Source organism: Equus przewalskii, chromosome 1 (assembly GCF_037783145.1).
Source record: "Equus przewalskii isolate Varuska chromosome 1, EquPr2, whole genome shotgun sequence".
Taxonomy (NCBI): domain Eukaryota; kingdom Metazoa; phylum Chordata; class Mammalia; order Perissodactyla; family Equidae; genus Equus; species Equus przewalskii.
Window position 1 is genome coordinate 36,323,422 of NC_091831.1, and position 25,537 is coordinate 36,348,958.

Sequence of the window (25,537 nt, forward strand, 5' to 3'; positions counted from 1 at the left end):
GAAAAAGTTTCAGTGTTATTTTTGGTATTTGAAACAGAAGTAGTCCCACTATCTTCTCTCTGCAGTGATTAATTTTTAAATACAAAAAGTGCTTCTGGCAAAAGAATAACTCTAGACGCAGCCCTTATACACGTCACAAAAATTAACTTGAAATGGATCACAGACATAAATGTAAAACGCAAAACTATAAAACTCCTAGAAGATAACATAGGAGAAAATCTGGGTGATTTTGGATTTGGCAATTACTTTTTAGATACAACACCAAAGGCATGATCCATGAAAGAAAGAATTGATAAGGTTTACTTCATTAAAATTAAAATTTTTTGCTCTGTGAAAGACACTGTCAAGAGAATGAAAAGATAAGCTATAGACTGGGAGAAAATATTTACAGAAGACATATCTGATAAAGGACTATTATCCAAAATATACAAAGAACATTTAAAACCACAGAAGCAGAGCGTGCTAACTTAACCACTCAGCCACAGGGCCAGCCCCAGGTTTAATGTTTTTATAGGTGTGCTCTGCTTCAGCAGCCCGGGGTTTTGCCAGTTCAGATCCTGGGCGTGGATATGGCACTGCTCATTAAGCCATGCTGAAGCGGCATCCCACGTGCCACAACTAGAAGGACCCACAACTAAAAATATACAACTATGTACCAGGGGGCTTTGGGGAGAAAAAGGAAAAATAAAATCTTTAAAAAAGAGAGATACCACTAAACATCTATTAGAATGGCCAAAATCTGGAACACTGACAACAACAAATGCTGACAAGGATGTGGAGCAACAGAAACTCTCATTCACTGCTGGTGGGAATGCAAAATGAAACAATTTGGAAGAGTTTGCTGGTTTCTTAAAAAACCAAACATATTGGGGTCAGCCCAGTGGCACAGCGGTTAAGTGCTCACGTTCCACTTTGGTGGCCCAGGGTTCACTGTTTCGGATCCCAGGTGTGGACATGGCACTGCTTGGCAAGCCATGCTGTGGCAGGCGTCCCACATATAAAGTGGAGGAAGATGGGTGCGGATGTGAGCTCAGGGCCAGTCTTCCTCAGCAAAAAGCAGAGGATTGGCAGCAGATGTTAGCTCAGGGCTAATCTTCCTCAAAAAAAGAAAAAAATCAAAACCCAAACATACTCCTAACATGCGATCCAGCTATCATGCTCCTTGGTGTATACCCAAAGAAGTCGAAAACTTATGTCCACACAAAAACCTGCACATGGATGTTTACAGCAGCTTTATTCATAATTGCCAAAACTTGAAAGCTTCCAGGATGTCCTTCAGCAGGTGAATGGGTAAATAAACTGTGGTACATCCAGAGAATTGAATATTATTCAGCACTAAAAAGAAATGAGCTATCAAGCCATGAAAAGACATGGAGAAAACTTAAATGCATATTACTAAATGAAAACAGCCGATCTGACAAGGCTACATACTGTATGATTTCAACAATATGACGTTCTGGAAAAGGCGAAACTGTGGAGACAGCAAAAAGATCAGTGGTTGCCAGGGTTTAGAAGGGAAGGAGGGATGAATAGGCACACGGAGGGTTTTTAGGGCAGTGAATTGTATTTAATAGTATAATATATATATTATGCTATTATAGTATATAGTATATAATAGTATAATAATACTGTTATAATATAATATAATGGTGGATACATGTCATTATTCATTTGTCCAAGCCCATAGAATGTAAACAAGAGTGAACCCAAATGTAGACTATGGACGTTAGGTAGTAGCGATGTATCAATGTAGGTTCATCAACTGTAATAAATTTACCTCTCTTGTGGGGGTTGCTGATAATTGGGAAGGCTATGCATGTGTGGGGACAGGGAGTACCTGGGATATCTCTGTACCTTCCACTCAATTTTACTGTGAACCTAAAACTGCTCTTAAAAAAAATAAAGTATTTAGGGCCACCCTGTGGCCTAGAGGTTAAATTCATCGCTCTCTACTTCAGTGACCCAGGTTCAGTTCCCAGATGAAGACTTACACCACTCTATTAGTGGCCATGCTGTGCTAGCAGCCCACATACTAAAACATAGAGGAAGATTGGCATGGATGTTAGCTCAGGGCAAATCTGCCTCAACAAAGAAAAGAAACATATTTAAAACTTTGAAAAAAAAATATGATTCTGGTTATTTCACATGGCTTTATTTCTACCTTGACAAACAAAAAAGCATTTTTTTTAAGATTTTATTTTTTTCCTTTTCTCCCCAAAGCCCCCCAGTACATAGCTGTATACTCTCCGTTGTGGGTCCCTCCAGTTGTGGCATGTGGGATGCTGCCCCAGCATGGCCCGATGAGCAGTGCCATGTCCCTGCCCAGGACCCAAACCAACGAAACAGTGGGCCACCTGCAGCCGAGCGCGCAAACCCAACCACTCGGCCACAGGGCCAGCCCCACAAAAAAGTATTTTTAATAGGCATCCTACTATCCTAGTGCAGAATTATATTGCATTGAAAGATAAATTCATGTTTTGTTCTCGCCCTATTTCCTTCCAGGCAGGTTGCTAGGCATTTTTGGAAAATAATTGAAGGATGACAAGTGTTTGCTACTATCTTGGACTTCCTATTTAAAACCTTCCTAAGTTATTAGTAATCTGGAGAATTTAGTGTTTTATATAATCCACTAGCTCACCAACATTTGATTTTCCACAGTAATTAGTTTATACTCATGATTATTATTATGATTTTTATGTCCTTAAAACTTACCCTAATAACTATTATAGCAGATACGATTTTTCTACCACAATTTTGGGTGGTGTAAGAAATATCACATTACTTCATTTTATTTAAATTATATTAAATGTGACCCCAAGTTCCCCTTCCACCTGGAAACTTCAATCTTGATTATTATTGCAGATCCCGCCACACTCACAGTATGGGATACATAAAGGTCCATGGCTTTCACACAGAAAAACATGTGGGGAGAGCCCTCTAGGTTCTGATTCATGTGGGTTACTTTCGAGATGCCTATTGTGCAACTGCAAGTAGTAGCCCCTAAAGACTAGGAACTCTGCTTCTTTTGTGCCATCATTATGGGCATGTTTGCCCGGGAAGTTTGAAGACTCTGTTTTCTATGTTCTGGTGCTGCCAAGAAGTCCAAAGCCATTCTGATTCCTGATCATTGGTATGTGGCCTCTTTTTTCTCTCTCTGGAACCTTAAACAATCTGCTCCTTCCCTTGTGTGTGCCGAAATTCTGCAATGACGTTCCTTAGCATGCGTCTATTTTCATCCACTGAGCTGAGTATTTGGTGAATCCTTTCAGTCTGGAAACTCATTTCCTTCAGTTCTGGGAAACATTTTTGAATTATTCATTGAACATTTCTACTCGTTTTTTCTGTTCTTTCTTTCTGGAACTCTGATATGTGGATAATAGATTTCCACCATCGAGTGATTACTATTAATATTTTGATGTACTTTCCAGTTGTCTATATGTATATTTTTAATTATTGAAATCATAATTAAATATGTAGTTTTACATCCTGAACTTTTATTTAACATAACTTAAGCATTCTCCCAGGCCCTAAAAGTTTATATAAACATTTTTATTTGTTTGATCTTTTAAGGCTCTTGAGCAACCTCTAAGCACTTCTTTAGTAAATAGAGGAGTACTTGACTTTAGCTATCTTTTTCCATAGTTGCTAGAATCATGTTAGGTTCTATTGTTACACGTCTGTGGGTATGAACGCCAAAGAGAACAAATAGCAAGTATGTCTGCATTGTGCTTATAAAGTGAGTGAAAAACACAGTTCATGAAGTGGTCATAAACCTATAAAGAAGAATCGCAAAGTAAGCATTGAGTTTCCCCAAATCCAAATTTTGGTTATTGTTTTTAGTGTTTCAATAGTAGAATCCCAGTAGCAAAGAATAGTTGGGAGAGAAAGGGAAAGAAGAGGTTTCTGGTTCTTTGGCAATCTGTCAAATCCCGGAACATGCCAGACTCTCCCTGCCCCAAACCTTTGTGATCGATGCTTCCACTGTCTGGAGTCTTTCCCTCACCTGTTCTTATAAATGGCTCCCTCTTACCTTTCAAGTCAAAACTTAAATGTCACTTCCTCAAAGAGACCTTCCCCAACCACTCCATCTGAAGCAGCCCCCAAACCCTCCCACGAAATTCATTTATTTAGAAGACGTTGAAATTTTACTCTCCAGGTTTTTCTTTCCTTGTCATATCTCCTGACCCTTTCCTAAAGACCGAAGGCATCCAGGAGAATTGGGGTCCTTCTAGCAGGAAAGCAAAAAGAAAAAACAATATTCAGTGTTTGTAACTTTTAAACTAGGCTCTTAAGGGAAGAGAAGAGCCCTAAGGAAGACAGTGACAGAAGGAGAAGCAGATGACTGGCCCTCCACGACGTTCAAACTCTGGTTGAGAAACTCCTGGCTGGGACATTGGATGGAGAGAAAGGATGTAGGAGGAAGAATCTGATGGAGGTCAGGGGCTATAAAAAGAAAGAAAGAAAGAAAAAAGATAGAGGGAGGGAAATCCCAGTAGGAGATCTGGTGGAGAGTTACTTCCTGAGAAGGGCCACAATAGCTGGCTCTCCATTGATGGCTGCCTATGAGCCCAAGCACTGAACCCTATGCTCTGAGCTTTTGCTCAGCTTCCACCTAAATGGTACCATCTGCACATTCCCATTGTCAACAGCCCAGGACATCCATCAGCTCCCTTAAGACAGATGGTGAGATCTTTGCCACCTCCCCAACCCAGGGGGCAGTATTGATGATGGAGGAAAAGTCCCAGAACTGTTACTTGGGTGAAGCTGGACAGCAGGAAAATCTATCCTGGTTACCCTAATATTACTTAATCACATGTAATTACTTTATTTAAGTTTTTTTTTTTAAAGATTTTATTTATTTCCTTTTTCTCCCCAAAGCCCTTCAGTATATCGTTGTATATTGTTAGTTGTGGGTCCTTCTAGTTGTGGCATGTGGGATGCCGCCTCAGCATGGCTTGATGAGTGGTGCCACGTCCGTGCCCAGGATCTGAACCGGCGAAACCCTGGGCTGTGGCAGCAGAGCACGTGAACTTAACCACTCAGCCACAGGGCTAGCCCTTATTTAACTATTAATTTACTTGTTTCCCTCTCTCACTATAGTGTAAACCCCATAAGAATAGAAACCTGGTTGCTCTTTTCTCTGGTGTATCCTCAACATCTAAAGCAAGGCCTGGGCTCATATTTGTTGAATGGATAAATCAACAGTAGTCTTAACTGGGAAAAATATGAATTATAGATTTTTACATTAATATTTCAAGTACTGTCCATAAAGTGACTCAAATTTACCTTTAAGGACTAGCAAGTATGAGTCATTTAGGAAAACTCCTCACAAATTTATAATTAATAAATTACTTATCTATAAACATTTTTAAAAATTCATGTAGCTTTTAGGTATTTTATTACCATAGCACTATACTTAAAACCAATATACATTATAAAACTTTTTATCATGGAAAATTTCAAACATGTGCAAAAGCAAAGAGAATAGTATAATAAATCTCCCAGGCACCCATAATCCAGTTTCAATAATTATCAGTTCATGGCGAATATTGTTTTATCTATACTTCACCCTCTTGCCTCATCTTCCACTAAATTATTCTGAAACAAATCCCAGGCATCATATTATTTCAGTATATATCTCAAAGGACTAAAAAAAAAAAAAAGCCACAACCACTAACATACCCCCAAAATAACATAATTACTTAATATTATCAAATATCTAGTCAGTGTTCTTACTTTTCTGATTGTCTCATAAGTGTTTCTTTTTCACATGCGTCTGTTCAAACCATGATTCAAACAACCAAACATCATTTGGATAATATATCTCTATCTTTTTTTTTTAAATTCTTCTCCCCAAAGCCCCCCAGTACATAGTTGTAGATTCTCGCTGTGAGTGCCTCTGGTTGTGCTGTGTGGGACACTGCCTCAGTGTGGCCCAATGAGCAGTGCCATGTCCACACCCAGGATCCGAACCGGCGAAACCCTGGGCCACCAAAGTGGAGTGCGCAAACTCAACCACTCGGCCATGGGGCCGGCCCCGCTATCTTTTATTATTTTGCATTTTTGAAGGTTATCTTTATTTGAAGATTTTCTTGAAGTATTGCAAACAAAAAGAAAAATAAGTATATAGTTTAATTCATTTTCAAAAACTGAACACACCCAAGTAAAACACACCCCACAAGCCCCCTTTATTCTTTCAGTCACTGCCACCCCCAGAGTAACCACTAACCAGACCTCTAATACTATAGATTAGTTTTGCCTGGTTTACAACTTTACATAAATGGACTCATCCAGTATATCCTCTTTTGGGTCTGGTTTCTTTCACCATGTTTGTGAGATTCATACATATTGTAGAGTGTAATTTTTGTGGATTTTTCATTGCCACCTATTTCTCCAGCTTACTTTTCCTGTGCATTTTAGTGTTGATGGGCATTTGGATTGTTTTTGGTTTGGGACTATTAATTAACTGTGCTGCTGTGAACATTCTAGTACATGTATTTTCGTGGGTGTATGTTCACATTTCTGTTGGGCATATACTAGAAGTGGAATTTCTGGGTCATTGCATGTGCATATGTGCAGCTTTAATAGATACTACCAGTTTTCCATGGCTTGTCTGCTCTCATGCCATTATCATATTATCTCAATTACTATAGCTTAATAGTAGTTCTTAACATTTGGTGGTTTAAGTATTCCAGACTCTTCTTCAAGATTGGCTTGGGTCTTCCTGGACCTTTGCATTTTCATATAAAATGTTATAAACAGCTTGTCAAAGCTCATCAATTCTAAGTCCCCTTTAATCCATAGGTTTCTCCTTCCTCTCCTTTATATTTTGCAACATATTTATCAAAGAAATAGGGTCATTTGTGCTGCAGTGTTCCAAATATTCTAAGTTTTGCTGATTGTATCCTTATGGTGTGATTTAACATGTTTGTCCCCTGTATTTCCTATAAATGGTAGGTACATCCAGAGGCTTAATCAGATTCAGCAAAACATGCATTCAGCAAAACATGCATTCAGCAAACAAGCATTAACTAAGCACTGTGCTTCCTGCCAGGCGAGATACAAGCATGACTAAGACGTCGTTCCTAATCTACTGCTTCTTTCAAGTATGGAAGGTTAAGGTTCAAATAAGTCCCTTTAGAGAGTGGCAAACTACTCTGGCAGCTCAGATCAGAGTGGCTACTTCCAATGGGGTATGTGAGGAATGGAAATGAAGGAAAGTTTTGTAAAGGCAATGCCCTTTCAACAGGGCTTCAAAGTTGCTAGGGCACTGGCAAGTTAGTATTATTCTAAGCATAAATTAGCTGTGACAGCTGTGTGGACTGGACTTGGTGGAGGGCAGGGGTAGAGGCTAGAAAGCTGGGGTAGTGGGTTGAGTGGTGATCCTAAAACAGATATGTCTATATCCTAATCCCAGAAGCCTGTGTTACATTATTTGGAAACATGTCTTTGTAGATATAATTAAGTTAAGGATGAGATGAGATCATCTTGGATTACCTGGTTGTGCCCAAAATCCAATGACAAATGTCATTATAAAAGACAAAAGAAGAAAAGACAAAGGAGAAGGCAATGTGAAGATGGAGGCAGAGACTGGAGTGATGTGGCCACAGGCCAAGGAAGCTGGCGTCTAGCAAAAGCTGGAAGAGGCAAAGAAAGGATTCTCCCCTAAGATCCTCTATAGGTAGTGCAGCCCTATTAACATCTTGATTTTGGGCTTCTGGCCTCCAGACTACAGGAGAATAAACTTCTGTTGTTTTAAGCCACTAAATTTGTGGTAATTTGTTATGGCAGCCGCAGGAAACTAATACAGGTGGGTTGGGGCTAGAATGTAATATGGCGGAATTTCACTTTACACTGCAGGAGACTCTGGTACCTCAGTTTTCATCCATTCCAGGTTTGCCTTTAGCTGAAACTGCATTGTAAAAAAGATCCCCGGTACCTCCTTGATGAAGGATCCACTTGATTAAGGGATTCTCCTCTTAAATTCCCATTTGAAGCAACAACAGGATTCAGAGCGCTGTTTTCGGCTGCACTCTTCAGGCTGCCACATCAGAAACCTAAGAGCACTTAAGCTAGGGAGTCACTATCCCTAACTACACTCTAAGACCCCCAGTAAAATAATGCAAAGTCAGATCCATAACAATGAGGTTGTTCTTGGATGCAAAACACCATAAAGCCATAAATGAAAAAAGTCTTGGCTTACAAATGACTGAAGTACACTGACAATAGTAGTAGTACTACATACATGAGTGGTTTTCTTTCTTTTTTTAAAAAAAAAAATATAGTAGTAGTAGTATAGAGTAGTAGTTGCTACTCTGGATTTGAACGTGCACGGAAGCCTTGTCTCGCTGTGGCCGCCTGTCCCATCTCCACCTTGCTCTTTGAAGGGTTGCTAGCTTCCCCAGGATGGAAACTGCCCCCGCCCCCGAGGCCGGCCTGCCTCTGATGGACCCCAGACGTCTGATCTCTCCCCCGCCCCCAGCCCCGCGTCCACGTCCCCACCGCGCTCTAGAGGGAGCCCGCGGGCCGCGCGCCCGCCGCAGATCCGCTTACTGTGAGGCAGCCTCGTCTGCAGACCTTGTTTCGACACCTGCATGGCCAGGGGCGACAGCCAATGGGGGCACAAACATGGCCCCTGGTGCCCTCGCAGTATTCGTGAGCCCCCTGCCCGCCACATACACACAAACACACATCGCCGCCCTCACATGTACGCCCGCTGTGACCCAGCCGGGACCCTCCCCGCCCGGGAAAGCCTGGTTGTTGGGCTCCCGCAGCTCCCCAGCCAGACTCCGTCGCCGCCTTGCTCAGGCCTGGGCCGCCAGCCGTCCCCGCCATATCCGGCTCCTGGCAAAACCCGGAGAGGCGGCCGCTCTGCGGCTCCCGGGAGGCGGCGCGGCGCGGCTGCCTGAGCATGCGCAGTGGGTAGGGCCGGCTCCCGGCGCAAGGAGGAAGCGTTCGCCGTGCTCCCGGCGGCTGCGCTGGGGTATGCGGTACCGGCTAGCGTGGCTGTTGCACCCGGCGCTGCCCAGCACCTTCCGCTCGGCCCTCGGCGCCCGCCTGCCGCCTCCAGAGCGCCTCTCTGGGTAAGTGGGGCCGAGCGCCCGGGCCCTCGGGGCCCGCGGGTCACGGTGGTTTGGAGCTCGGGTTGCAAAGTGGTGATTCAGCACTTAGAGCCGCCGCCGCCGCTCCTGGAGCCGCCTGTCCCGCCGGCCTGGGGCCCGGACGGCCGCGCTGAGGCCGCCCCGGGGCCTGGAAGGGCGGCTCGCCCGGCGGGAGCCAGGGGCCTTGCCCGGAGAGGAGGACGTCCCTCGGGCCGGTGAGGGGGACGCAGGCTGTGACCCGGGGTCACGGGGCGTGTGTCACGAGTGCAGGGGGCGCGGGCGCGGACGGAGTCACCGCGGCCAGCTCCGGGCGCCGCGCCGCGCCGCGCTCGGGGGAGTCTGCCGGTGAGCGGCCGGGAAGCCGAGGCGGAGTGTCCCTTGCCATGGGGCAAAGGAATCCGAGTCCGGGGAGACCGCTTCTCACCTTTCCTCTCCGCTCTGCTCTTTCCGGTGGGGACCCAGTTTCCACTACTATATGGAAATGCTTGCGTTGGGAACTGCAAAAGTTTGCCTGCCTCCGCCTTAGTGAGTAGACGAGTGTTGGGTTTCCTGTCGGGGGGAATTCGGGAGCCGGAAGATACCTTGGAATCCTTCACAGCTGCTCCCCTTGTTTTACACCTGAGACAACCGAGGCCCAGAGAGATCGTGTCATTTCCCCCCAGTTGCAGAGATTGTGGCAAAAAAAGCAGCATCGGGACGCAGGTTTTTTGCCATCCGATGGCGTGCTCTCTCCACTTCCCTGCTCTGTGTATACTGTCAATTTTCAGCCTCGTAGCGAACGCTGAATACCCTTTACTGTGAATAGAAAGGAAGTGGCAAAGATGGGCAGTATTGTCTTGCCCTACTTAGATACGTCATTTGAACCCCTCTCGGGTTTTAAAAATATCTAGGACCTACTGAGTGCAGGGCACTCACCCTCTCTGTAAGGATGTGGTGTGCCTGCCAAGGAACTTTGACTTGGTTCGAGCGGATTGAGATGCCCCGAGAGTAGAGCCAGCTGAAAAGGATGTGCTTGCCGAGGGTCAGAAGATAACGCAGTATGGGCAGTGTGTGCTTTAGGAGCACGCTTCGTGGCAGAGACAGAGGAAGGGTCTGGGCTGGCCTTTTGAAGGAAAGGCAGAAAGGGTGGAGGGTGGGAGGGAGTGGGTGTAATCCAGTTTAGGTGTGCAGGTTAGTCTCTCTGTCTTGGGGGGAAAGTGAGCAGATTAGTCTAGTTGGAGCTTTAGCGAATTTCCACTGGGGAATTAAGAGGAAACAAGTCCTGTGTTGTAAAAGTGGGATAATGCTAGCCTGGACTTTTTTTCGTTGGGCTTTTTCCAGTGAATAGTACGTAGGGAGCTCTTAAGAGTCTTTAGGTGGGGAGCGATCTAATGAAACTGGTGGTTGAAGAATTGAGTTTGGTGGCTGTGTGCACGATGTAAGGGAGCGTAGGGACTTGAGGCGGAGAAACTGGTTGGGACTTAGTCTTTACTGGCCGAACCAGGATGGTCGTAATGGTGCTAAGAAAACCTACTGCAAATGAAGAATTTGTGGAATTTGTTTACCCTTCTTTATTTCCCACTACAACATGCAAAAAGATCGCTGAGCTTAGAAGTGGTGGTGGTGAGTGTAGGCAGGGTACCTCCCTGGGCCTCCTTCAGGTCAGAACACTTTTCGTTCTTCAGTCTACAGAATTTGTGATTTTAAAGAAAGCATCAGTTTTAAATTCTATACAACTAAAAGGTTTGTCTGTTCTACTTAGGATTCGATTTTCTCTGTGGTTTTCTCTCACGGCTCTCCGCTTTCATTGAGGAAGTCTAGGCGTGGGTTGGACAAGCAGATCTTTAAGATAAGATTGTCCTCAGGGAATTTCAGGAGATTCAAAGCATAATGAATGAGCTCCACCATCTAGAAAGCTCTACACTAGAAATCAGTGGCCAAGGCTACTAAGGAAAATACAGGTCCAATCAGAGGGATCAAGATGTCATTTTAGGAAGGAAAATACAGTCGGCCGCCTGCCATACCCGCGGGTTCCGCATCTGTGGATCCAATCTGTACTATGTTTACCATCCGCTGTTGCTTGACCCTGCGGATGCAGAAGCGCAGATACAGAGGGCAGCCGAATAAGGGACTTGGGCATCCGCGGATTTTGGTATTCTCGGCGCGGGGCCGGGGGAAGGGTCCTGGAACCAGCCCCCCGCGGACACCGAGGGATGACTGTACTACCATCTGAAGCTACGACATATTCCAATCTTAAAGAAGGTAATCAACCCTACTGCACATAGTAGGAAGAATTTGTTAGAGATGGTCACATAGCTATTTACTGAAGAGCTGGGATCTAACCCATGTCTGTCTGGCGCCAGAGCCTGAGCTCTTAACTTATGTTATCCTGCCTCTGCCAGTGTTTGGGCATTCATTTCCTGTTCTAACCTCTTGAGAAAGAGGTGGTCTTAAAGCATTTGTATGAGATCAGTTCATTTAAAAAGCAGCCTCATTGTCCTCTCTTCAGCCATATTGGATAATTTGGGGCTGTGTGGAGTAACATGAACTATCCGGAATGTAGAGGTAATAGCCCTGTCCCTGGCGGCCGCTTGAAACACCTGAGCGCCAGTCATCATCCTGTGCAGCAGCTCTACTTTGCATTTCTCTATTTTACAGACTTGGGAAATAGTGGTATGCCGAGTGAGACTAACCATTAAGATTCAGGCTTTTAAACTGCTTTTAACCAGAAAAATGTCTTTAATAGTCTAAAAGGACACGATGCGCTTGAGTATCTTTAATTAGCATTAGCCCAGTCCACACACAGTACAAAGTGACATTCTGCCTGTCTGCCTTAAAGGTTAGGGTTGGGGATAGTCTCATCAGGGAGTGGTGTGAGGAGCAGAAGTTCAGTGTATGTTTTCACAAGAATTAGTTTCCTTTCTGTTTTTCTGCTGCTATTTTAGATCTCTTAAACAGGTACCCAGAGGACCAGCCTGCCTTTCAGCCAGGGTGACAAAGCTAAGCCACTCTCCTTCCACAGGTATCCTCTTCCTAGATCCTCTAGGTGTGTTGGGTTCTGGAGGCCAGGGCAGGGCATTCCTAATTGGCTTGTCTTCAGTCTGCCCTTCCTCTTTTCCATCCATTCAACCCTTATTTGAGTGTCTGTTCTGTAGCGATGCCTCACTGTGCTTAGCCCTGGGGGATGGGATGCAAAGACAGTCAGTGATGAGTTCAGTCCTCAGGGAGCCTTCAGTCAAAGAGTGAATAGTCCCACTCCTTTGCCTCTTTTTACTAGTACCTCCTGTTACTAAACATCTCCACTTTTGTGTTCTGTTGCTTCTTTCAATTTATTTTGAAAAGCATCTCAATATTTTTATCACAGTACTTTCTTCATATAAAAGTGTAACTTAGAAAATTCTTACAGAGTTAAAAACTATCAAAATTTTTATTTCTCCCCAAAAACTGAGTAGTTTCTCTTTGCCTATTAAAAGTATGTACTTTTAAGAAAAAAATAAAGTGGGACTCACAAGCTGCTCCCTGAGGGAAAGATATCACACTCTGCGTGACATATTTATCACATGAATGAATGGTCTTCCTTCAAAGTTAGTTTTCTCTGTTGATTTTCCTAGTTTGGCATATGTTGGTGTTATCATTTTCTCAGTTTAGCTTGAAAATTGGAGTAATCTCTGAATCTCTGTCTTTTTCCCTGTCTATTCAGAAACCAAACTCTCTTGCATCTTTCCTCCAAAAGATTCTTGGAGTAAACTTCGTCTTCCATCACCATCCTAGTTCAGGTCATGATCATCTTCCGTGACTTCTCACATCTACAAGTTTTATAACTGAGTTTTCTAGTCTCCTGTCTCCCTATTAGTTGGTCCTCACATTAGATTAATCCGACTAATACTCTGTCACTTTCCCATGCCATTGTCTTTGCTTAGACACCACTAATGGTTCTGCACTATTTCAAGATCAAGTCCTAACTTCTTTACCCAGCATTTAGGCATCTTGTAGGCTGGCTCTAGCCCAGCTTTTCAACCTGACTTTCCTCTTCTGCAGTCAGACTCACGAGTTTACTGTCTCTTGTATATAATCTGTTCATTCTCAGTTCTAGAGTATCCTTCCCTCTTTTCTTTATATGACTAAATCCATCCTTCTTTTTAGACATTATACAAGTTGCACAGTTTTCTTTTTCTGAACTTAGTGATTTAAAGACATTTGGAAACATCTCTTTGATATTTAACCATACACTGCCTCATATTGTTTTTTTACTCTTTTAATTATTTAGTATTGTACATGACAGAGTGTGTAGGACAAAGAAGAATAACAAAATGAACACCTGTGTACCCACCATCTGGTTTAGGAAAGAGAACAATTCTGGTAACTTTGAAGCCCTCTGCGCTTACCTTTCCAATTGCAACTTTCTCTTCCTCCACTGGAGAGATATGTTTTCCTATATTTGGACAGTAATTCCTTGATTTTCTTTATAGCTTTATCAATCTGAATATATTCTTAAACAGTATTTTATTTAGTGTTGTATGCTTTTGACCTTTATAGAAAATTTTCTTCTGAGTTATTTTTTTTAATTTAAAATTGTTTTTGAGATTCATTCACATAGATGCATGCATTTCCTGCCGAATGGCAGTCTTACATGAATATGCCTCTAATTATTTTTCTGGTCTGTTGTTGATGGAGATTTGGGTTGTTTCTTTCTTTCTTTTTTTTTTTTTTCCTATCACAAATAATCCATGTTGTTGACATGCCCCAGTACTAATCTTTGGACATCTTCTCTGCCTACTCTCACTCATTTAGGGTTCTCATCCAGTCACATTGCTTTAAATACTGTCTATATATGCTTTGTCCAATATGTAGCCACAAGCCACATGTGCTTATTTAAATGTAAATTAACTAAAGTTAAGAATTCAGTTCCTCAGTCACCTTAGCCACATTTCAAGTCACATGTGGCTACCATATGGGGCACTGTAGATATAGAACATATCCATCATCAGAGAAGTTTTATGAAACCGGCCTGATCTATGTTCTGACAATTCCCAAATATATATCTCTAGTCAGAACCTCTCCCTTGAATTTCACACTTAGGTAATAAACTTCCTACTCAACATTTTCCTTCAGATGTCTAATATATATCTTAAACTTATCATGTCCAAAACCCATCTCCAGATCTTCTCCCTAAAACCTGCTCCTCCCACAGTCCTCTCCCTCATCTCAGTTAATGACTTCTCTGTTCTTCAATTTGTTTAGGCTGAAAACTTGGAGTCATCCTTAACTCCTTTCTCGTTCTCATACCCCTCATCCAGAGAGCAAATACATCTAGATTCAGGCCACTTCTCACTTGCAGCCACCCTGGTTCTAATCATACCCTTTACCCAGATTACTATGATAGCTTCTTAACTAGTTTCCTTGCTTCTCCACTTGCCTCTCTACATATAGCATGTTCTTGTCACCACTAGCAGCATGATCTTTTTGAAATCGAAGTCATATGTATTTGCTAGGGAATGCTCAAAACCTTGCAGTTGATCCCCATTTTGCTCAGATTTACAGACAAAGTCCTTGGAATGGCCAGGAAGGCTCTCTGGGATCTGGCCTCTCTCCAGCTCTCTGATCTTGTTTCCAAAATAGTCACTCTCTCCCCATTCCAGTCACACCGGTCTCCTTGCTTGACTCGCTCTTACTCAGATTATTTGCACTGTGTTCCCTCTTCCCAGAATACTATTCTCCCAGTGAGATTAGGGAGAGCTTCACAAAGAATGTAGGATTTGAACAAATGTCTTTGAAGGAAATAGAAAATTTAGATGAAGAGAGAGAATATTTTAGATAGAAGGAATGGTATTGAGAAAGGCTCAGAAGTAGGAAAATTGACAATATAATCAATGGGCAGTGAGATTTTATCCTACAGGAAGTAGAGAGTCTCAGATACATTTGAGCAGTAGAGTGACATATGAAAGCTGTGTTTTTGGATCATTAATCTGGCTGTGTTTTGGAAGCACAGTTGAAATTCGGGCAGAGATTGACAAAGGATAAAGAAGTAGTGCAAATAAGGAAAAGAGTGTTTGCAGAAGCTATGTGTGAAAGAAGATTCAGCAGCTTTGATTGGGTGTGGGGGGAGATGGAGGAGTCAGAGGCCTAAGGTCTTGAGCCTGAGTCACTTTGAGATTGACGGGGAGATAAACCTAAACTAGGAGGGGCCAGCAGGGTAGGGAAGGCTCTCGCGGGGAGATTCTGCTGCAGGCGGTGGGAAAAAGTCCAGCCACCTGAGATGTCGCTCCTGCCTGGTGGGTGCCTGGTATTCTAAAGGCATGCTGAGAGAACAGGTTGGTCAGCTGCACCGGTGGGGTGTGGTGGGGCACAGTGGTGCAGTCTTACAGGCACTTCAGAGCTAGCTGTTAACTGTCGGGAAGTTGGATGACTTGGGGCCCCTCAGGGCAGCAGACAAGACTGAGCAGTCCTTAAGTCTCCAGAAAGGGAACCAGAATGATGATCCAGTTTATAGACTGGTAGCTCAGGGAAGAGTTCAGTTAGAAGATCAGGACCAGGTTGGTGAGTCCTGAATGAACTACTACTGGAGTTTCTTTTTTTTTTTTTTACAACTTTAATGACTTTCTTTTTTTTAAAGATTTTATTTTTTTCCTTTTTCTCCCCAAAGCCCCCCGGGTACATAGTTGTATATTCTTCGTTGTGGGTCCTTCTAGTTGTGGCATGTGGGACGCTGCCTCAGCGTGGTTTAGATGAGCAGTGCCACGTCCGCACCCAGGATTCGAACCAACGAAACACTGGGCTGCCTGCAGCGGAGCTCGCGAACTTAACCACTCGGCCACAGGGTCAGCTCCTGGAGTTTCTTAAATTCTCTCTGCTTAAGGACAGGAAATGGGACCAGAGCCTAGAACAAGACTGAGCTGCGGTGGAGGCTAAGTAGACTGAGCTGTGAGGCTCTTGCTGCTGCTGCTAATGTCAACCATAAAAGGTTTAGTAGCTAATATTTATTAAATGCCTGTTATGCGTTTTGCATTGTATTAGGAGCTTTCCATATGTTGTTTAATGGCCACAATAATTCTGTGAGAGTGGTACTGTGGTTATTTTCTTTTCAGTTAAGGAGATTGAGGCTCAAAGAGGTTAACTTGCTCAAGGATACACAGCTAGTAGATGACTTCGCCAAATATGAATTTAGGTGGGCTCACTCAAGAACCTCAGCGTTTGGCGGTTATATTATCTACCTCCTTAGAGGTAGCTTGGTATCTTTAGTGAGATGAGAAGTCAGAACAAGGAGATACTTTTGGAAGGGATAAACATGGTAGAAGTTGAGTTGGTGAAGCGGTTGCTGGATAGGCAAGGGGAGATTTGCAGGAGCCATTTGAAATATGGCTGGAACTTGATAAGAAGGTCTGAGCTGATTTCCTGCATGTGAGAGTTGAGTGTAGAGATGATGGCCAAAGACATTGGAGTGGATGGCTATATGGGAAGTATCTGTGTGGAGATGCAGAAGGCCCAAGTTAAACCCTGAGGGATGCTGGTATTTAGGGATAAGGAAGAAACTGAGTTGGAAAGGTTGGGGATTAAAGAGACTTAAGATGATATCAGAAGCAGAATGGTCAGAAGTGTCCAGCCAAGGAGGTTTTGAGGAGAGTGGGATCTTGGGAAAAGACCAAAGACCATTTCATTGGTAACTTGCAAATAGAGGGGAAAGGACAGAAGCCAAATTTCATGGGGCTCTACAGAGTGATTTTGAACAAATGAAGTATTGAATTTGGAGAAATTAGATAGCTGGGGAAGAGCAGGCTTGAGCAAAAGCACTGTGGGGAAATAGGGAAGCTGGTACTGGTGGCTGAAAGGAAGAAGCTGGTGGAGGAAAACCATGCCTAAAGTGGATGCCTGGAGAAAGTGGATCTGAAGGTACAGGTGAAGAGGGTAGCTTTGGAAAAATAAAAATTTGTTCAAGATAGGTCTTCATTACAAGGGCAGTTACAAAGAATTAAAGTAAGTGACCTTTACTCTGGGCCTCAGTTTCCTCGTTTGAAGAAAAGATATTCTGGTTCTAAGTTTTGCCATTTTTATCCATGCTGTTAACACTAGCAGCTAAAAAAAAGTCTAGATTTTTAGGAATGCTCCCAGGGTCCAGTAGAAAGTATGGGTTCCAGTTCAGTTAATATGGTGATCCTTGGCCCAGCTTTACAGGCTACTTTATTTTAGGACATGTAGAATTATATTTGGGGCCAGGAGCTCTGAAGGAGCAAGGGTACCCTGTAGTGGTGTCCCTGGCGCCTAGCACAGTGTTGGTACCATAGTGGGAGTTCAGTATTTGTTAGATGAATTTTTCCAGGGACGTGGGCTCCTGGAAGTAGGGAGCCCTAGTCATAAACAATTCAATTTTTGCTCACAATTTGCCGTTTCCATACTCTAAATGTCAGTGTAGCCAGTAGCTAGTATTTGTGTGTGTTTCCTATTATAAAGAAATTAGAAGTTGGAGTATAATTCCAAGATTTCTTGCAGTTCTGAGATATTCATAGGCACTAGGTTGGTTTGAAAAGAGATAGGGCATGAGGGATAGGACACTGGTGGAAAAGAGCTCTACATACAAAAGCTCAATTCAACTGGATTCTAGTCTTGATTTTGCCATTGGCTTGGCTGTGTGGTTGTGGGTGCTGGGCCAGATCATCTTTAAAGTTCCTACTACCTCCATGAATCTGAGACCTTATGTTTTTGTGTGTGTATGTGTGTGAGGAAGATTGGCCCAAGGCTAACATCTGTTGCCAATCTTCCTCTTTTTGTTTGAAGAAGATTGTCGCTGAGCTAACATCTATGCCAATCTTCCTCTATTTTATGTGGGATGCTTCCAAAGCGTGGCTTGACGAGTGGTGCTAGATCCACTTCCGGATCCCAACCTACGAACCCTGAGCAGTATTAGCAGAGCGTGCGAACTTAACCACTACGCCAGCAGACTGCCCTGAGACCTTATGTTTTTAAAAACTCTACTCTCTGTTGGAACCTCAAAAGGAATTTTGCCTTGCTCTCTAGCTGTACTATGGCTCTGAGGATAGGCAGTTTCTTGTAATCAGTCATGATGCTAGTATAATTGAGTTTCTGGCAGTAGAGATTATATAATTGTTTTGTGAAGTGATATATAATAAAGAATATTCCTTTGACAGCTCACCTGATACATATCAATACTTAGAATCAGTTGGTGCTCTTACTAGTTTTTATTTTTTAAATAGCTCTAGTTTCCTTTGTGGTACATCAACAAAATCTCAGTCCAGATCAGTTTATGAGGAAGATAATACTGCTTATCATGGAACTTTTTGTCACAGAGAACCCAAGTTCTCTTGCAATAATAACTGGATAAAAAATAGCCAACAATTCAGTGACTGGCATAATGGGCCCTGCAATTCCTTATTTGTTTATTTTTCTCTCCACAAAAGAAAATGGCTTGTGGGGCAAACCTAATGCATATTTGACTTTCTTAATAAATGAGATTCTGAATTCAGTACTTGCACTGGTGATTGTTTTTTGAGAACACGTGAAATACCGTATATACACTACAAATCAAACATCCTGTCCTTTAAGGAAAAACTTAAATACATCTATTTAATATATGGCTGATTTTTAAAATTAATTTTTGATGTTTATCAAAGTAGTACAGGCAGAGTTTTAAGAGTCAAGTAACACTAAAAGATTTACAGCAAAAAACAGCAGTTCCCTGATCTTACCCCATCTCTCAGTTTCTGCTCCCCAGAGGCAACCACATTCAATTCTCTAAACTAGTATTTTATTTTGAAATTTATTTTAATATTTTCAAATAATAGGCTATACTGTTAATTCCTAAAATTAAGAAATCAAGAAATATCTGTTGATTTGTTTTTATGGTAGGTAAGGGTTTAACTCTCTTTCCTTATCCTTCCTTTTTGCCCCATTTTACCAAAATAGTTATATCACAGATTTTGGATACAGTAGTATTCAGTGTTTACATTATTATGACTTTATAAATATTGTTCACTGCCAGGCCGAATCGTGTAACCTCATTACATTCTTTTCTTTGTTTGTCTTTTTGTTTTTATCTTATTTTGTCGTTTTCTTAATTTTCTGTTCACTTATTTCTGGTTCTTCCCACTTGTTTCCACAGTCATTTAATACAATTTCCCACATGATCAAACCTGTTAAATACTCTATTGAGTCCCTATTTTTTCCGTAGAGACTTTTCCTTCTGGACACTTTTCCCCCCAGCTGCAGTCTGGAGTAGTTTTCCTCCGGGCCTGCTGCAGAGTGGTTGCCCAGAATTTCCCTTCACTTCTCTCCTATAATGCATCCATTGCCTGGATCTCATCTTTTGGTCTATCTTGGTTTGCTCCTTCATTCAAGAGATACATGGTTTATTTGGAACATGTCTTCCAGTAGCTTCTTGAGACAGAGCATGTGGGAGAGAACTTTTTAAAAGATCTTCTAGTGATTTCCTAAACACAGAAGTGTAGATCTAAGTTTTAGTGTGAATCAGCACATTTGTAGAATAAGTCTACAAAATTGGGAAGAGGTGACCTGAATGGCTTCCACTCCTCTATCCTGCACTGCAATTCTGGGATTCTAAATACTTGAGAATTAAATGATTTTACAGATTATCTAGCAAATGGTTAAAGCAACAAACTTTCAAAGAGACCCTTTGGAGGACTTTGACAAAAAGAGAAAAGCAAAAGACTTGTCTTTTTTTCTTCTTTCCTTTTTTTTTTTAAAACTGGGGAAGATTGGCCTTGAGCCAACACCTGTTGCCAATCTTCCTCTTTTTGCTTGAGGAAGATGGTCCCTGAGCCGACATCCATGCCAGTTTTCCTCTACTCTGAATATGGGATGCCGCCACAACATGGCTTGACGAGCAGTGTGTAGGTCTGCGCCTGGGATCCAAACCTGTGAACCCCGGGCCACTGAAGTGGAGTGTGCAAACCCGATCACTATACCGCCAGGCCAGCCACCTCCTTTATTTTTGATTGAACTTAAAGGTTTGCTCTTATGGAGCAGGTACATTTGAAATTTTGCTTTTCAAAGAAGAAAAAATGAAAACGAGTATTAGCTCTGTTTTTTCCTTTCTTTGGTTGGTGAAAGCTCCCACCTTCCCTTGGGCTACTCTGTGGTTTTTGTGTGCTCTGTTGATGGCCCGTACAAGTCACTGTGTACTAATCATTGGCCACCACTTGAAGAGGCGGGAGTATTGGGCACCATTTATTCTAGGGTAAAGTATCTCGAGCTCAGAGTCTGTTCTAGAAAGATATGAGTGAGCTTGACTCCTAGTTCTGAGTTTGTGCTGCAGACTGCCATCCAGTGACAAAATGTCTTATTCTTTCTATAATTCTGTTCCCTTGGGAGCCAGGGTGGCGTAGTGGAAAAGTCACTTTGTCTGGTAGCCAGAAGACCTGAGTTAAAGCCCTCTTTGGCTCGGGTTTTGTTGTCTTGAACCAGTTACTTTGTGTCAGCCTCTTTTTACTAAGCCTCAGACTAAGTAGCTTCAAAATCCCTATTAGTCCTCATAAGTTTTGATTTCTGAACAACGTTGACGTCTACTGGTGTACAGTTCCTTTTCTTACTTTGTGCCGAAATGTTGCTACCCCCTCACTTTGTGTCGTTTTTGTTTCGGAGAGTTAGTCTGGCCAGCTATAAAGTAGGTGGCTGTGGACCAGTAGGCTGAGATGTGCCATGCAGATATGTTTTGCATTTTTAAAATGTGTATCAATACTTAAAAATCCTGAGAGTTCAATCTCTTTGGGGAAAATGGGGAGATCTGGTGACACTGGGCCCGCATTCCTACCTGGCAATTGGCCTGAGCTAAGTTTTACTTCCCTTTCGGATGGGTCATGCGTTCCTTCTTGATGCAGTTCCACCTCAGTCTGCATTGCTCATTTCCATTACCTTTTGGGCCTTGTAGGCATTTAAATTTGTGATCCTTGCTATAAAGTGATTGGAGCAAATCAGTCTTACTAGTTTTTAGTCATACTGGAGGTTTGGGTAATAGTAAAAATGAAACAAAATACACCTAAATTGCTCTGAAACTAAAGAAATGATTATGTAGTCGGGACTACCCCCTGCCTTGTTTATTGTAACAAAGAATTGTCACATCATCTCATTTGATCCTTATGGCAACACTGTGTGGTTGATAGAGAAATATAAAGACCCACAGTTCTTAAGAAGTTTAATTCAGACAGCTCCACTGCCTCCGAATTCACCTTTTTGTGTAGAACCTGGATGAGGATGAAGGAGTGAAAGGGTGGGTGTAGAAGAGCATGTTAAGTTTGCTTCTAGTAAAGTAGGTAGAGCCGTCAGCCGGGCTGGGTGGGCATGCAGGAAAGGAGTAGCAAGTCACTTCTCCCAGTCTTTGAGGCATCTCTTGAGATGCCCATGAAGAAGAGAGCAGGAAAGGAGAACAAATTAGTGTACAGTATGTCAAGAAGATGTTGAGTATAAGGTAACAGGGTAGGGAAGACCACTAGAAGCAAGATGGCTACATTAGGGTCAGGTCACATAAATAAGGCAGATGAGAACACTGACGCTGAGAAGATACCACTTCTAGAAGCTGAGTAGACAAGACTGTCTGGCCAGTTAGATACATGGTTAGAACAGTAAACCTTTTTTTTAAGGTAAAAATGGATGTTTATTTGTACTTAAACTTGTAACTCAACCAGCCAAACTAGTGCTAATATTATCATGACTCAGCAAAATACAGAACATTTTCCTACAAATATTAGAGTAATGAACAAATTAGTGATTGCAGTAATGTATATATCATGAATGTTATATATAAATATGTATATTTTTGTAGCAGCTTTATTGATACCGTACAATTCACCAATTTTAAAGTACACCATTCAGTGGTTTTTGGTGTATTCACAGAGTTGTTCAGCCATCACCGCAATCAATGTTAAACATTTTTCTTCACCTCAGAAACAAACCCCCATCCTTTAATGGTGACTCCCTGTTCCCCTCTTCCTCCAGCCCCTGGCAAACATTAATCTACGTTCTGTCTCCATGGATTTGCCTATTCTGGATATTTCACATAAATGGAATGATACAATATGTGGTCTTTTGTGTCTGGCTTCTTTCACTTAGAAAAATGTTTTCAAAGTTTCCCCATGTTGTAACATGTGTCAGTGCTTCATTCCTTTTTGTTGCTGACTAGTATTCTATTATATGGATATACCATATTTTATTTATCCATCAGTTGATGGACATTTGGGTTGTTTCTATTCTTGGAATATTATGAATAATACTGCAATGAACATTCACGTGCAAGTTTTATGTGGAGATATGTTCTCATTTTTCTTGGGTGTATGTCAAGGAGTGGAATTGCTGGGTCACATAACTGTGTGTTTAACCTTTTGAGGAACTGCCAGACTGTTTTCCAAAGCAGCTGCACCATTTTACATTCCCACCGGCAATGTGTGAGAGTTCCATTTTCTTCATATCTTTGCCGACACTTGTTATTATATCTGTTTTTTGTTATAACCATCCTGTCATGTGTGAGGTGGTATGTCCTTGCAGTTTTGATTTGCATTTCTCTGATGGCTAATATATTGAGTATCTTTTCTTGTGCTTATTGGCCGTTTGTATATCTTCTTTGGAGAAATGTCTGCTCAGATCCTGTGCCTATTTTTAAACTGGGTTGTGTTTTTATTGAGCTATAATAGTTCTTTATATATTCTAGATAGAAGTCCATTGTCAAATACATGATTTGCAAGTATTTTCTCCCATTCTGTAGGTTGTCTTTTTACTTTCTTGATGGTGTTCATGGAAGCACAAAGTTTTACATTCTGATCAAGTTTAATTTATCTTTTTTTAAATTGGTTGTGCTTTTGGTCTCATACCTGAGAAACCACTGCATAATTCAAGGTTGTAAAGATTTACCCTTATGTTTTCTTCTAAGAGTTTTCTTGTTTTAGCTCTTACATTTAGATCTTTTATCTGTTTCAAGTTAATTTTTGTGTATGGTGTGAGGTAGGAGTCCAGCTTCACCTTTTTGCATGTGGATATCTAGTTGTCCCAGCATCATTTGTTGAAAAGACAATTCTTTCCCCATTGAATTGTTTTGATATCCTTGTGGAAAATCAGTTGATCATAAAGGTGAGGGTTTACTCTGAACTTTCAATTCTGTTCCATTAATTTGTATGTCTATCCTTATCCTGTATCACACTATTTTGACTACTATAGCTTTATAGTAAGTTTTAAAAATCAGTAAGTGTGAGGGGCTGGCCCCGTGGCCAAGTGGTTAAGTTTGCGCGCTCCGCTGCAGGCGGCCCAGTGTTTCGTTGTTCGAATCCTGGGCGCAGACATGGCACTGCTCATCAAACCACGCTGAGGCAGCGTCCCACATGCCACAACTAGAAGGACCCACAATGAAGAATATACAACTATGTACCAGGGGGCTTTGGGGAGAAAAAGGAAAAAATAAAATCTTTAAAAAAAAAAAAAAATCAGAAAGTGTGAGTCTTCCAACTTTGTTCTTTTTAAGATTGTTTTGACTATTCTGGGTCCCTTGAATTTCCATACAAATTTTGTGATAAGCTTGTCAGTTTCTACAAAGAAGCAGCCAGATGGGATTTTGATCTCTTTGGGGAATATTGCTATCTTAAAAATATTAAAGCTTCCTTTTTAAAAAGAGATTTTATTTTTCCTTTTTATTCCCAAAGCCCCCCACTACATAGTTGTGTGTATATTTTAATTGTGGGTCCTTCAGGTTGTGGTACGTGGGATGCCGCCTCTGCGTGGCCTGATGAGCGATGCCATGTCCGCGCCCAGGATTCGAACCGGCGAAACCCTGGACCGGCGAAGTGGAGCGTGCAAATTTAACCACTTGGCCACAGGACTGGCCCCTAATCCATGAATATGGCATTCTTTCCATCTATTTAGATCTTTAATTTCTTACAACAACATATTGCAGTTTTCAGAGTGTAAGTTTTATACTTCTTTTGTTAAGTTTATTCCTAAGTATTTTATTTTTTGATGCTATTGTAAATGGAATTGTTTTCTTATTTACACTTTCAGTTTGTTCATTGCTACTGTGGAGAAATACAATTGATTTTTGTTTTTTATGTGCAAGATTGTATGTTCTGTGAATAGAGGTAATTTTATTTGTTCCTTTCAAATTTGGGTGCCTCTATTTCATTTTCTTGCCTAATTGCCCTGGCTAGAACCCTTAGTACAGTGTTGAATAGAAGTGGCAAGATTGGACATCCTTGTCTTGTTCTTCATCTTAGGATGAAAACATTCAGTCTTTTACCATTAATTATAATGCAAGCTGTGGTTTTTTCATAGATGCCCTTTATCAGATTGAGGAAATTCCCTTCTAGTATGTTGAGTGTTTTTATCACGAATGGGTGTGGAGAGAGGTATTTTTGAAATGGTCTCTCATACTGAAAAATTGCAAGTATAGTACAAAGAATTTTTTCCTGAACCATTTGACAGTAAGCTGCCCATTTCATGCCCTGTCAACCCCTAATTCTTTAGTGTGATTTCCTATAAACAAGGGCATTCTCCTATATAACCATAATACAACCTTCAAAATCAGAGAATTAACGTGGATACATTACACCATTTAAACCTCAGATCCCGTTCAGATATCACCAGTTGTTCAGTTATAGTCTTTACTGAAGGATACCTTAATGAAAGGATTCAGTTCAGAATTAGTGTTGTCTTTAGTTGCGTCTTTTCAGTCTTCTCAGACTGGAACAGTTCCACAGTCAGAGCCTTTCATGACCTTGACTCTTGAAATTTACAGACCGGTTACTTTGTAGAATGTCCCTAATTTGGATTTTTCTGATCATTCCTCGTGATTAAATCAGGGTACCCAGCTTTGGCAGGAATATCACCGAAGTGACGTAGTCTACTTTTTCGTTGCATCCTATCAGCTGACACTCAGTTTCCATTTGTCCCTGATTGATTATATTTACTTTGATCACTTTAAGATAATTCCTGCCAATCTTCTCCACTGTAAACTTACCCTTTTACCTTTGTTATAGGTATCTTCAGGCGAGATACTTTAAGGCTATGTAAATATATTGTTCCTCATCAGACTTGCAACTTATTCATTTTTTTAATATCGGTTTGCATTTATGATGTCCTATTTTATTTAAAGGGTTTTGATCCATTACCGTCATTATTTGATCTCATGCTCAAATTGTCCCGGGTATGGGCAGTGAAGGCCCTTTCAAGCTGCCTCCTGTATCCATTTAACATCCATCATTCTTTTATTGCTTTCTTATTTTTTTGGCACAAGATGTTCCAGGCTCATCTTGTACTTTCCTTGCCCCTGTCCTGGAATCAACTATTTCTCCAAGGAGCCCTGGTTCCTTTTAGTAGAGAATGAAATTTAGAAACCAAGTTCTAGATGCTGGATGTACTCATTGCTGTTTGGGAGGAGAAGGAGGAGAATCGCTGCACCCAGGCCCTCTTAGTAGACTTATATATAAAAAAGGTATTTTGTATATATGTATATG

At 41.8% G+C, this 25,537-nt stretch overlaps 2 protein-coding genes across 10 annotated transcripts in view; one reads left to right on the plus strand and one right to left on the minus strand.

The window, feature by feature from the left end:
• Positions 1-8,842, minus strand: part of KIF11 (kinesin family member 11) — a 61,808-nt gene extending 52,966 nt beyond the window's left edge. The window contains exon 1 of the mRNA XM_070610058.1: positions 8,706-8,842. The gene's annotated coding sequence lies outside the window, so the exon portion shown is untranslated. The remainder of the gene's footprint in view (positions 1-8,705) is intronic.
• The window catches only part of IDE (insulin degrading enzyme), a 100,554-nt gene continuing 83,603 nt past the window's right edge, over positions 8,587-25,537 (plus strand). For 2 of the 9 annotated variants that reach the window (XM_070609982.1, XM_070609991.1), the window contains exon 1: positions 8,884-9,083. In XM_070609982.1, the coding sequence (XP_070466083.1) occupies positions 8,986-9,083 (98 nt within the window). In that variant the 5' untranslated portion in view covers positions 8,884-8,985. Of the gene's footprint in view, positions 9,084-9,349; positions 9,627-10,842; positions 11,343-25,537 lie in introns of those variants that run through there. The other 7 variants (XM_070609961.1, XM_070609971.1, XM_070610000.1 and 4 more) reach the window with 7 other exon arrangements.